The 13747-nt window shown below is 35.2% G+C and overlaps 3 protein-coding genes and 1 pseudogene across 3 annotated transcripts; all 4 read left to right on the forward strand.

The window, feature by feature from the left end:
• The first annotated feature begins 937 nt into the window (after positions 1-937).
• Positions 938-2858, forward strand: LOC111013487 (enoyl-CoA delta isomerase 2, peroxisomal-like). The gene is made up of 2 exons (XM_022287940.2): positions 938-1388; positions 2371-2858. Exons 1-2 carry the CDS (start codon positions 984-986, stop codon positions 2668-2670), a joined length of 705 nt encoding a protein of 234 aa, XP_022143632.2. The 5' UTR covers positions 938-983; the 3' UTR covers positions 2671-2858.
• A 60-nt stretch (positions 2859-2918) lies between these two features.
• On the forward strand, positions 2919-4301 carry LOC148211114 (enoyl-CoA delta isomerase 2, peroxisomal pseudogene; annotated as a pseudogene).
• Positions 4302-5450: 1149 nt separating this feature from the next.
• Positions 5451-6492, forward strand: LOC111014917 (enoyl-CoA delta isomerase 2, peroxisomal). Its single transcript, XM_088123620.1, has one exon. It carries the CDS (start codon positions 5519-5521, stop codon positions 6236-6238), a length of 720 nt encoding a protein of 239 aa, XP_087979746.1. The 5' UTR covers positions 5451-5518; the 3' UTR covers positions 6239-6492.
• A 5655-nt stretch (positions 6493-12147) lies between these two features.
• Positions 12148-13608, forward strand: LOC111013455 (enoyl-CoA delta isomerase 2, peroxisomal). Its single transcript, XM_022287914.2, has 2 exons — positions 12148-13034; positions 13316-13608. The coding sequence occupies exon 1, from the start codon at positions 12305-12307 to the stop codon at positions 13031-13033; it is 729 nt and encodes a 242-aa protein (XP_022143606.1). The 5' UTR covers positions 12148-12304; the 3' UTR covers position 13034; positions 13316-13608.
• The last annotated feature ends 139 nt before the right edge of the window (positions 13609-13747 follow it).

A 13747-nucleotide genomic window follows, 5' to 3' on the forward strand; every position in this document is an offset into this window, starting at 1 on the left:
TTTGTTGTGATGAGCAGCTTGATATTTTAAAGGGATGGAATAAAAGTGAGAAAGTGTGAAATGAGGATGAAATCGATCGGGTCAATCAATTTCAGTACAAATGTTGTGTGACTACTATATTAATCAATTGTTAAACTGTCAATTTAATTCTATAGTTTGACTTTAATTTTGAAAATTTATCAAAAGCTTAAAAGCAAAGGTAGTAGGGTTTGAATTCAGTAAAAACAAAATGATAAGGGCAATGAACTATAATAAAGTAATGACAAATAAGAGCATAACTCAAGGTAATTTGATATGTACTTCTTCCTTCGAGTCCGAACAAACAAACACCTAGCCAATTAAGTATTTTCCTAGTGTTAATCCTTTTCTTGCATAAAATTTAGATAATGATTCAAAATTTTAGATTCATCACTCACACGATCTTTTTAATTATATATATATATATATATATATATATTTTAGAATATGATTTCAAATACTAAGCAAAATCAATGTCAAAAATTAGAGAATAATCGAACGACCTGAAATCATAGACGACCATATATATATATATATATAAGATGAGAGACATCTACTTTATCTATCTTCTATTTCTTTTTTTTTTTGTTAGGATCAACTTTTTTTTCTAATACAATAGGAGGAAGATCCATTCGAATTCACGACGAATATATATACCTAAATTTGTTGAGTTATACTGAAATTAGTTACGTTAAACTGGCTCGATGGATTGACACAGGCAAGGTGTGTGTAGCGGTCGTTGGAAGCATGTAACCCGGACCAAAATTATGCAATCTACTTATCAAAACGTGTAATAAGACGCGAAGGGGATGGGCAGATGTCCTCCTCATTCCTCATCCCTTCAACTTAAAAATGCGTGCCTAACTTTCCACTCTCTCTCATCATTCCTTGATATGATTCTATTTAATTCTATCCCTATTTATTTACACAAACAATTCAGAAACCTGTCATCCATTGCTTCAAACATGTGCACTCTTGAGAAGCGTGGCGATGTCTTCATCCTCACTCTCACCGGCGACAACGAGCACTGGATCGGCCCACCCTTCGTTTCCTCCCTCCTCTCTCTTCTTTCCCAAGTCAAGTCCCAAGCCACGCGCGGCTCGGTTCTCCTCACCACTTCCCATGGCCGCTTCTTCTCCAACGGCTTCGACCTTCCTTGGGCCCAAGCCGCCGGCTCCAAATCTGCCGCCACTGACCGCCTAGCCCACATGGTCCACATCTTCAAGCCAGTTGTTGCCGCCCTCCTCTCCCTCCCCATGCCCACCATCGCCGCTGTCTCCGGCCACGCCGCCGCCGCCGGCTTCCTTCTCGCGCTCGCCCACGATTTCGTCCTCATGAGGCGCGATAAAGGCGTGCTCTACATGAGTGAGGTTTGATTAATTACCACTTTTTTTAGATATTATATATAATTAAATTTATGTTCGAATTTTTGTATTGTAATTTTCCTCATATATAATATTAAGTTATCATAATCCATCCCCTTGGACTAAGTTCTTATTGATAATCTAATCATGCTTGAGACTTAACTTCTTTTTTTTTAACTGATTAATCAGTGTTTCACCTTAGTCCAATTTTAGAAATTTCAATTTAATTACTCTAGTTTTGTTTTTTTAAGTACAAAACGAATCTAAGGAACGATGTCTAGTTTTATATGTTTTAAATTTTAAACTGACGATGCATAAGTTCAAATGGCTATGACACTTCTATCCCACCCTAATTGGGTTTTAAAAAAAAGTTAACCATAAGTATTAAATTGGAACTATTGGTTAAAGATTAATAAACCACTATTCAACTTAAAAAAGCTTAAAAAGCTTAAGCTGGATCAGGTAAATTTATCCTATGATTAGAGAGGAAACAATATTGATTCAAATACAAGACCTCCTCCTTTTTGTTAAGGATAAATAGACCCTATGTTAGAGTAGAATATTCTGTATTATATTGTATATGTAATTATTTAGTTTCCTTGTTTATAGGCTCCAATGATTAGCTCAAATGATTTTGGTGAGTCTAGTCTTATATATACAGCAGGGAGGTTAATGAGAAGGGAGGAGATTTTGGTGAGTCTAGTCTTATATATACAACAGAGAGGTTAATGAGAAGGGAGGAGATTTTGATTTTGATGGGTTAGATAAATTTAATTTATATATATTTTGATGGGTTGTATTTTGTCTACCCTACTCTTAATAATATTTAATGCACATTCTAATTTACTCTCAAGCTTAATTAATATATATACATATATAAATTTTTCTCACCCCTATTTATGGGTGCTTTTAGGTTAGCTAAATTTAATTTTTATATATAGATTCTCACCGATATTTATGGACATTTAACATTTCCATTTATTGATAGGTTGATTTGGGTTTAACCATGCCCGACTACTTTGCGGCATTGATGAGGTCGAAAATCGGGTCAGCTTCAGTCCGGCGAGATGTGTTGCTGACGGGGATGAAGGTGAACGGCGAATCGGCGGTGAAGTTGGGAATCGCCGATGCAGCCCATGACGGCGAGGAGGGGTTGATGGAGGCTGCGGTGGCGATGGGACAAAAATTGGCGAAGAGAAAGTGGGAGGGGGGAGCTTACGCACAGATTAGGAAGAGTCTGTATCCTGAAATGACTCCGTTACTGGATGGATTAAATGGAAAGATGTAAGCAGTAAGCCAAATGAACGACATGTCGTCTTGGTGGATTTGTTTGTTGGAGTGTTTTGGTTGATACGGTGTTGTAAAACTCAATAATTCTGGACTCTGTTTTCATCGATTAGCTGGAGGAATTTTGTTTTTCTCTGTTCTTTTGCTCCCTGTGATAATGCCAAAACCAAAAGCAAAGTGTGTTTTAAATAGCATGTTATTTGTTGAGTTTCTTCCATCTTGTTCTAAGCTTTGGACGGATTAGGAGCCATGGAATGTAGTAGTTTATTAGAAAGGTTATGACTTTATTGCTACATTTTCTATTATGATACAATCTGTATCAGCCAATTATTCATATATATATCATATATGTACCTTTCGTGAGCAAGAGGATATTTGATAGAGATATAGTGATAGTAGAATTGTCCACGCTCTTGTACGTCGAGCGTATATATATTTTTTATATAATATATAGCGGTGGGGGTTTGAACTCATGATCCGTTGGTCAGAGATAATGTCTCAACCACTTGAACTATGTTCGATTTAACTTAAAGGTAGATACTTAGAGTGGGCTAAAAAGCCACAAATTTATTTGGAGTATAGGCATTAATTATAATTGCCTAACATTTTTAAAAGAAGAAAAAAAAAAGCTTCCGTCAGTTATAGCTAGCTTGATAATTGATTGGTTAGAGAGTATCGACCAATATTCCCGAAACCGTGCAGCGTTGAGAAGCGCGGCGAGCTTTTCATTCTAACTCTGACCGGCAACGACGAGCACCGGCTGAGCCCACCCTTCATCGAATCCATCCTGGCCGCTCTTTTCCAAGTCAAGGCCCAAGCCTCCCTCGGTTCAGTTCTCGTCACGACTGCCCACGGCAAATTCTTCTCCAACGGCCTGGATCTCCCTTGGGCCCTCGTTGCGGCCTCCTTGCCTGTGGCCCAGGCCCGCCTCGGCCACATGCTTCACATTTTCAAGCGCCTCGTCACGGAACTCTTTTCCTTTCACATGCCCACCATAGCCGCTCTGACGGGGCATGCTGTCGCCGCCGGCTTCATGCTGGCGCTGGCCCACGACTATGTGATGATGAGGAGCGACCGAGGCGTGGTGTACATGAGCGAGCTAGATCTAGGTGCGAGTCAGCCCGAGTTCTTCATGGTGCTGGTTAGGTCTAAGATTGGGCCGAGTTGGCCCTGCGTGACGTGCTGAGGGGCCTGAAAGTGAAGGGCGAATGTGAAGAATGAAGATGGGGATCGTTGAGTCGGCCCACGACGGCGAGGACGGCGCGTGAAGGCTGCAGTGCGGCTTGGGGAGCAGCTCGCCTGCAGAAACTGAAAAGGTACGGAGATCAGGAAAAGTTTCCTGAGATCTCTAGATTGCTTGGATTGCCGTCCAATGCCATAGCAATTTCCAAGATCTGAAATTTCATGATCGAAAAATAAAATGGTTAGACAATTAGTTTGGTCTATAATAGTAATACTCGCTTTGGAAGAGGAACTACCTACTTTTAACCCTCTTTTAAGTATTTGACAATGTGTTAAGCTGTATGTTCCTCCTTTAACTTCAATAGAATAATACTTGCTCTTTAATAGTGAGTGGGGAGAGAAATACAAAAACATTCATTTTATAAAAATTAACAAGTTGTCTATTTGCTAGTGGTGGTGATTGACAAGACTTTTCTAATTGATGAGGAACCAATTATATTTTCCCTTTTCATATTCTCCCCTATCCCATTCTGTTGCTAAAATTTACAGTAATAATACAATATTGATGTGACAGATGGTGAATGGTAAAAATATCTATACTTGTATAAATAAATTCATTCTCCATTAGGCATATTATGTGGAGAAAATTTGTAGTACCAAGAGTATTGCAGTAAGTGCTTTTCATTGACATCTCGACAAAGTAATATATTATATTTATTTAATGAGTCCACAATATTATGGAAATTTTATGTGCATTATATTGTTGGGAAAATTTGTAGTACTATTATATTCATATGTGATCAATTATGTATATAATTTACACACTCATATTTCAAAAAAATAAAAATTATATATATATACACCGTATATGCAGACATGGGGCCTGCAAGGTTCCACGTGGCAGTAGAGATCAATCCCAACACAAATGAACGATCAACGAAGAAAATGACACTAGAGGCCCAAAGTGGCAGGGACATATGGGAAGTCCCGCAACATACTATAACACACTCTATAGTAGCACAACCTTAAGCAAGATCATGTGATAGACAATGGAGTCATACCACACGCCGATAATGATGGTCCGCAGGGTTGGTACACGGGTGAGGCCCACCACGTCCTACGTCGAGCGACCTCCATGGTTGATTCCATCGCACTTATAAGCGTGTGCATTATGGTAATTTACGGTTGAGCTCCTTGCTAAATATATGCCAACACCCAAACAAAAATCAAAGATTATTCTTTGAAAATTTAGACAATTATTTTAAAATTGAGATCTCTAAATATGCTATTCAATGCGTACAAGCAAAACCATTGCTTTTAACAAAAGTAAAATCCTATCAACACACAAGATCGAGTATTGAACACATCTTCCAAAACTCATATATCAACAAAAATTAAACTATAGCAATCATCTATCTCTAAAACCTTGTCACTGTAACAAAAAAATAATAATAAATAATACTATCAATTCTAAAGCCAGACGTATGTTTTATAATTTATTAAATACACATAGTAATATTTTTTAACGATTAAAAAGGTCTACTAAAAATTAAAATAATTATATATATATATATATATTTTTTTTGTGTTGGTGAAACGCTATTTTTGTTTCAGGATAAATTGAGGAATTTGGTAATTGGTGGGGGAATTGAATAAGGGTTACGAAAATGTGCACAGTTGAGAAGCGAGGCAATTTGTTCATCCTGACTCTGACCGGAGACGACGAGCACCGCCTCAGCCCATCCTTAATCGACTCCATCCTCGCCGCTCTTTCCCAAATCAGGGCCCAAGCCTCCCCCGGCTCCGTTCTCATCACCACTTCCCATGGCAAATTCTTCTCCAACGGCTTCGATCTCCGCTGGGCTCACGCCGCCGGCTCTGTTTCTGCGGCTGCCGACCGCCTGAGCCACATGGTTCACATCTTCAAGCCCGTGGTCGCCCAACTCCTCTCCCTTCCCATGCCTTCCATAGCCGCGATTTCAGGCCACGCCGCCGCTGCCGGTTTCATTCTGGCCCTCAGCCACGACTATTTGATTATGAGGAGCGATCGAGGCGTTCTGTACATGAGCGAGGTCGATCTAGGGCTAACTCTCCCGGACTACTTCACGGCGCTCTTTAATTCCAAAATCGGCTCCGGTTCCGTCCGCCGCGATGTGTTCCTGAGGGGAATGAAAGTGAAAGGCGAGGCGGCGGTGAGGATGGGCATCGTGGAATCCGCCCACGACGGCGACGACGGCGCGATGAAGGCTGCGCTCCGCCTTGGGGAGCAGCTGGCGGCCAGAAATTGGGAGGGCGAACCCTACGCGGAAATCAGGAAGAGTCTGTATCCGGGGATCTCTCGTCTGCTTGGATTACCGGAAAAGGTCATTTCGCTTTCGAAGCTCTGAAAATTTGGAAATTAATTGTTTATCTCAGTTGCAGTTTGGTACTTCTGCCAATAATTTATGATGCGAATTTCGTAATTAGCATTAAAATTCCCGATGCCGTCTGTATTTTAATCGTTTTTCAGCTCAGAAGAAGTATTGAAATTGAGGGATGAAGATGGATTCCAGTCCGAACAATTTCAGAAAACTGCATATTTTGTATTCGTCTTTCCGTTTCGAAAGCGTCAATATTAAATTAACCACACGAAATTCTACCATTCATGATGAGCTGCTCTTCTTACAGAAATTTGGGAATTTCTTTCTCCAGCTTACGACTGCCGTTTGGGAAACGAGCGGATAGTGGAGAAATGGTCAATCTTTTCCTTTTTTTTTTTTTTAAATTTGTTTTTTGAGGAAAACTGGTCAACTCTTTAATTTTAATTTTAATTTTTAATAAATATAATTAATTAATTTACATATAGTACTATTGTCGGACTTTTAAGTAATAATAAATAAAAATTTGAATGATATTTTACAAATTTCATTCCTATCATGCTCAACCTTATCTAAATTTTAGTTGAATTTTGATCCGTTTGGTTAGTAAGGCTTGGGTTAATAATAATCAATAATAGATTTAGAAAATAGAAATAAATAGCCAAAATTATACCTGTTTTGTTATAAACGCATCCTCGAACTTTCAGAAATTTAATATATATGCTTGGTTCCATTATAATCTAGATATAATAACTCAGTTTTTTAATAAGAAAAAAAAAACAGTTTTCTTTGTCCTCTGCACGTATGGTATGGCTGACCAAGTTTCATTTTAATATAAAGATTTTGATAATCATTCAAACTGACATTCTCTGAACTAAAAAAAAAAAAAGGCACTCTGTCTCTCTATATATTCAAGAAACCATAAAATAATGTAGGAGAAAGTTTACTGGCAATGACTCGATTTTTAATACCTACATTTTCATTTTGATCCAATTAACGTGAATAAAAAATGAAAATATCTTAAATTAGTTAGGTTTTAATATTTTAAAATTTTGTATTTTTATGACTTGACAAAACTATTTTTATGGCTACCAATTTTTTTTTTCTGGGCATAATACGTATTTTTGTAGGCTAGGACAATTTATTCGTGAACATACCCAATTTTTGTTCCTTGGTTTGGGAATTTTTATGGCATGAGTTTAGACATTTTTGTAGATGGATGATTTTCTTTTATATATAGTTATTTTGTAGATTGATTTACGTTTTATAGATAGTTTGAATTTATTTTTGAGAACGTGTCATTTTTCTATTCATTCAAATTTGAATTTGATGAAATTAAATATTAGAATTAAAATGGACGCAATAAATTAAATAGGGGAGAGAATAAATCTTTAGGTACTATAAGAATATTCTACAATATATTTTTCGTAGCCTCATTGGATAAATTGCAAGTTTGGGTGGGTCAGTAGCAAAAGAGTTTTCTTTAAATAATGATTTGTAGGCAAACTTTTTTCCTTAAAATAATGACAAAACAAGAAGTTATTCCAACGTAAGAAGGTACACGCTATCTTTAAAATATGGTAAGAGGACAAAATAGTAAAAATTACTTTTTCGTACTTGGATAGGATATATTTTCTCTCTTTTTGACCAAGCAAGCAATTTTTCATTAAAATAAAATATCGATATCTAATTAATTAATTATAAAAAAAGTTATGTTATTTTTTAAAATATTATTTTAATAATTATTGAATTTGAAATTTATCAGAGGTTAAAATAAAACTTCTTAAATTTTAAATATCAAATTAAAAAATGAGGTTAAAATTTAGGGATAATAATAGATATAGCCATTTAAAATAGACAATTTCAAAATATGGCCACACAACTTACACTTTTATGGCCAACGTAAAAGTAGGAAGATATGTACTAATGTTTTAGGGACGAAATTACCCTATTCTAAAATAATTTTAAAATGAATCGTTATTTTTCCTTCTTACAAAATTTATAGGACAATTCAAATATTTTTAGAATCTTACCTATATTTCAGAGAATTATACCAACAAATCTAAGGAATAAAATAATATCTAATAAACAAATGTAATTAGAAATAGAAATACTAACACTTAAGCTAGAACAAATGGATGAACAAAGAAACAAAAACAACAAATTAAAAATACGTTAAACAAATAAAAAAAACAACAAATAAAAAGTACGGTGAAACAGAGAACGAAACAAAAGTATAACAAATATAGACAACAAATATGGTGAACAGAGAAACAAAATATAACAAATACGGTAAACACAAAATACAACAAATACGGTGAAGAGAATAACAAATACAACAACAAATATAATGAAGAAAGGTGTATTTTTTAGAACAATTAATACAAAAGTATAAAAATAACAAGAGAGTAACAAATACATTGAACAATATCAACTAAAGAAATAAAGTATATTTTCATGAACAATTAATACAAAAATATAAAAATAATGAGAGAACAACAAATACACGAAACAAAATCAACTAAAGAAATACGAAATAGTGTGGAGAAACAATGTATATTTTTTTTTGCACAATTAATACAAAAATATAAAATACTCTAACCTTAAACCAAAAAGATATACAAATGATGGAAACTCAACATATAGGTCTCCATCTCCTTTACCCTCCACCTCCCGCCGCCCCACCTGCATCTCATTTCTATGACCCACTGCCTTGCCTCACCGTTGTTCCCTCTCGCTCGATTCCCCTTTGTCAACTCGACTCCGATAAATTCCCTTCCTGATCATCTCCCTCACTATGATGTCTCTTTATAATTGGTGAATTCTATCTCCATATATATGTAAGTATAGTAATAGTGGTTGGAAAAAAAAATTAGAATAAAGAGATAAGATAGAATACAGAGAAGATAATGGAAATTAGGATATTTTAATTTTAAAACCAATAACTAAATAGAAGAGAAATATAAACTTTCAAAACAGTTAGAAGTATATAAATAGACATTTTTTATTATCAAATATGATAGGCTATTTTTTCAACAGCGGGTAACAAATAGAAGGGTAATTTAAGGTCGTTCGTAAAAAAACCATTAAAATGGGCCGAAATAATAACAAAGGTAGGAACTATATATGTAACAAGACTAACGGCCCATTCACTATTATGCCAAATTCTCCAAGTTATTGAATGTATCATTTGATCCATTAATATAGTTTATTTACGCTACTCAATAAATAAATATATAAATATACAAAATTTATTTACACTAATTTATATCTATTGAGCTATGATTGGCAATAATTTATGTACTAACTCATGTATTTGTAATTCCCTAATATCACCAATTTACCAGTACTGAAATGAATAATTTTTAACAGGCGGTTCACAGAGAAGGAGAGAGAGAGAGAGAATATAAATGTAAAATGAAAATACGAAAATCTTTTACTAGTACACAAACAAAGAATTGTCATATTTGCTAACAATTTTGCAAATATGGCAACTTTATTTACCACCCATTATTTTACAAAAACAATACTATAATTTTTAAAAACATAGTTAACAACAAAAATTTTTAAGAAGCCCCAACAATATCAGTAATTTTGTTTATCACCGATTATAAATAATATAAATTTTGTAAAAGCAAAACTTTATTGTTAATCTAATTCAAAGGAGATTGTTTTCAAGTATAACAAATATGAGGATTCGAATTCATGACCTCTCCGTTAAATACAAGTGTCAATTATCGTTGAACTAAGCTCATATTGACATATATTTTTATAATCATAAGGTCAAATCAAGAAATTAATTAAACTCTCATCTCAAAGTAACACATGTACAATTTTAACAACTAAAATAACATAAATATTTTTAATTACAATAAATATTCAAAGATAATTATAATATATATTCAAGATGAGCACATTAATAATTTAAAATAATTTTTGACCTATAACTAAAAACCACAAATTCAAGGTATATGTAAAGGTAATAATAAATATCCTTGAAAAATTATATCACAATTAAGTATAAGGTCAGAGAAAACGTTACAAATGAGAATTATAATTTATAATGACAAATTTTTCTGAATTTGACCAAATATTTTCAAAATATTTTGAGCTTAAATAGAGCAAGAAGAATAAGGAGCAGTTGGTGTGGTTGTGTCAACTCGTGATTGGGGCAGACCATTTAATAAGAGAGAGGGGCAATTCCGTAATTGTGTTGAAGAAGACATAAATGGACAGCATGTGCCTGCGCTGTCATGGACCATGCAATTCGTGCCTAGGGATTCATTATCGTCGTAAGTCAACAACTAAATTCTTTTAATACCCCTTCTTTTAGTTGTGAATAACAGATAAATTAATACAATTTAGGAATTTGAATCCACATGAATCACTAGTTACAGAATTGCTATAATAAATTGGTGGTTCATTATCGTAACTGTTTGTTTTTTAATACAACAGAGAAATTCATCCACCGTTTAATTTCATAATTGTGCAGAAGAAGACAAAAAATAGACTTGCATGTGCTTGTCCAACCATGGACAGCGCAATTTCGTAACTAGGTATTCATTATTGTTGTAACTCAATGATTCACAAATAAATCCTGAGTAGTTTTTTTTAATATAACATGGAATTTGAATCCACCTTACCTTTTTTTTTGGGTAAAAATACATTAACCAGTTGAGTCATGCTCAAGTTGAGACTCATTAAAATTAAAATTGTTCATGAATAATTTATTATATATATTTGTAAATTAGTGACGAAGCATGTAGTTGTAAATGAATGATGAGTGAGAGAGGGATGTTAATTATATCAATTAGACTGTGGTAGCGTGAGGGTGAGATGCATAGATCTATTGGAAAAGTGGGAGAGGAGTGAAAGAAATGAGAGTTAAAACGAAGATTTGTGCACCCCCCATTCTAAAATTTCACATAATTTTTTGAATGGTGGTTAACTTTAATCCATTATAAAGGTCAAATAACTGCTCTAAAATCGAACAGCCACATCTACCAATTATTTCCACTCAAAACACGATCCACTTATATTTTGTTTATCAACATTTTAAAAGAAAATGAATTTCAAAATTCAATACGAGAATTACTTATCGAGTATCAATGATAAAGAAAAGTAATTGAACTGAACAAAATAATCATTTTGTTGAGACATTGTTAAGGTTGTATTTTCAAATTTTTCACTTTACCGTCCAACTAAAAAAATCACGAGGATACCATATATCAGTTACTACCACTAAACATTGATCATTAATTCATAAGAAGACTAAAATGTGATGATTTACCTGGACCAATAAAGCTCACATGAACTTGGTTTAGTGGTTAAAGACATGTTGTTCATTCAAGTCAGATGTTCAATCTTCCATTTCATAAGCCACCAAGCACGAACAGGTGACCAAGATATTAGAAATTGAATTTTGGTAGTTACCAACTAAATATTTAATTCAATAAAAAATATTACTAATTAATTTATTAACATATATGTTATAAATTTTGTATAATTATAATTTTACAATGTTATATAATTTGTAATATATTATATTTTTCATATTTTAATTTTAACATGAAATAATATATTTATCAATTTTTTTTTACTTTTTAAAATGTAATTCTACCTTTTTAAATATCAAATCTAAAATCTCAAAACATAAATATGTTTTCAGAATTTAAAAAAAAATAGTTTTTCAAAATTGACCAAAGATATTTTTGTTTTTGGTGAAATGTAACTTTCATTTGAAGAAACTGACAAAAGATATTTATTTGCGAAACACAACTCTTTATTTGAAGGAGAAAAAGAAAAAATACTCTTGAATTTTGCTTGTTTTAACAAAATTTATACCTACCAGTATTGTTTTAAATTTTGTCAGGTCAATTTTTCTTTTTTAAATATATATATTTTAAAACATTTATGAAACGCTGAAGGTAGCGTTGAAATATTTTTGGGAGATAGGGATAATTTTGAAATAAAGGATAAAGTTGAGGGGTACTGTATATAAAAATGAAGATAAATGGAGGAATTTGATGGTTGATTTTGGTGAATAGTGGTTGAGCGAGGACGAGGAGTGGAGTGTAATTGAATAAGGTTACGAAAATGTGCACAGTTGAGAGGCGAGGCAATGTGTTCATCCTAACACTGACCGCCAACGACGATCACCGCCTCAACCCACCGTTGATCTACTCCATCCTCACCGCTCTTTCAGAGGTCAAAGCCAACGCCACCACCGGCTCCGTTCTCATCACAACCAACAATGGCGACAACTTCTCAAACGGCTTCGACCTCCCCTGGGCACTCGCCGCCGGCACCCTTGACGGCGCCCGTGACCGCCTCAACCACATAATTGACATCTTCAGGCCCGTCGTGGCCCAACTCCTTTCCCTTCGCATGCCTACCATTGCTGCCATTTCCGGCGACGCCGCTGCCGCCGGTCTCGCGTTGGCGGTGAGCCACGACTACTTGATCATGAGGAGCGATCTGGGCTCGCTTTTCATGCGAGAGATTGATCTGGGCCTCACTCTGCCGGACTACTTCGCGGCTCTGTTTAAGTCCAAGATGGGCTCCACTTCGGTTCAGCGCGACTTGATCCTGAGGGGCATGAAACTGAGCGGTGAAGCGGCGGTGAGAAGGGGCATTGTGGAGTCGGCGCACGACGGCGCTGGCGGCCTCATGACGGCTGCGCTCCAGTTTGGGGAGCAGCTGGCGGCGAAAAAATGGGATGGCGAAGCATATGCTGAAATCAGGAAGGGTTTGTACCCTGAGATCACTGGGGTGCTTGGATTACCCACCAAGGTCATGACCATTTCCAAACTCCCTCAACTTTGAGGTTAGGGTGAAATCTTGTCATTTCTCATTAAATATTTGATAATTAAGAAAAAATAATACAAAAAATAATGAATGATCAAATATTTAATGATGCAAAAATAAAATTAGTCCACTTAGCCAAGTATTTTACATGTCTACCTAGTTTCAAGATAAATGTCAATGGTTGACCGTACTGTGCTGATTTGATAAGAGTTATTAAATTTAATAATGTTTTTTTTTTATTGGACTTCTCTCATTTCTTCCGGTGAAACTCGCCGCCGGCCGCCGTATCCTCCTCGCCAGCCATCACTACCGCCGCCGCAAACCTCTTTCTCCCTTCCTCCGGCCGGTGAACGAGGAACGAAGCTCTGGAATGAGGATAGAATCCTCCTTTTCTGGCTCACATGGCAACTTTCCATTACAGACCATCTGTCTTCTTCTGACTTTGTATTACCGTCACGTTTCTTTGTTGTTTTTGTCGTTTCAGAAGTCTCCCATAAACATGTTTCAAAATCGCATTATCTGATATTGTTTAGAATATTTCAATTCCTCAGAAAATATTCTAAATAAAATTCATGCTATCTCGAGTCACTAAATTTTTAGTATCTGTTTTGGTACTGTGCATCATTTTGAACTTGGGCAGATCTTTTAAACGCACGCACGGGCAACAAGAAACATGACAAGTCTGGTAAGTTCACAAGGATGAACAGCTCTCTCCAGTCCCCATTCCCTAAA

This window comes from Momordica charantia (assembly GCF_013281855.1).
Source record: "Momordica charantia cultivar OHB3-1 chromosome 5 unlocalized genomic scaffold, Mcharantia_2.0 BLBB01000005.1, whole genome shotgun sequence".
NCBI classification, from domain to species: Eukaryota; Viridiplantae; Streptophyta; class Magnoliopsida; order Cucurbitales; family Cucurbitaceae; genus Momordica; species Momordica charantia.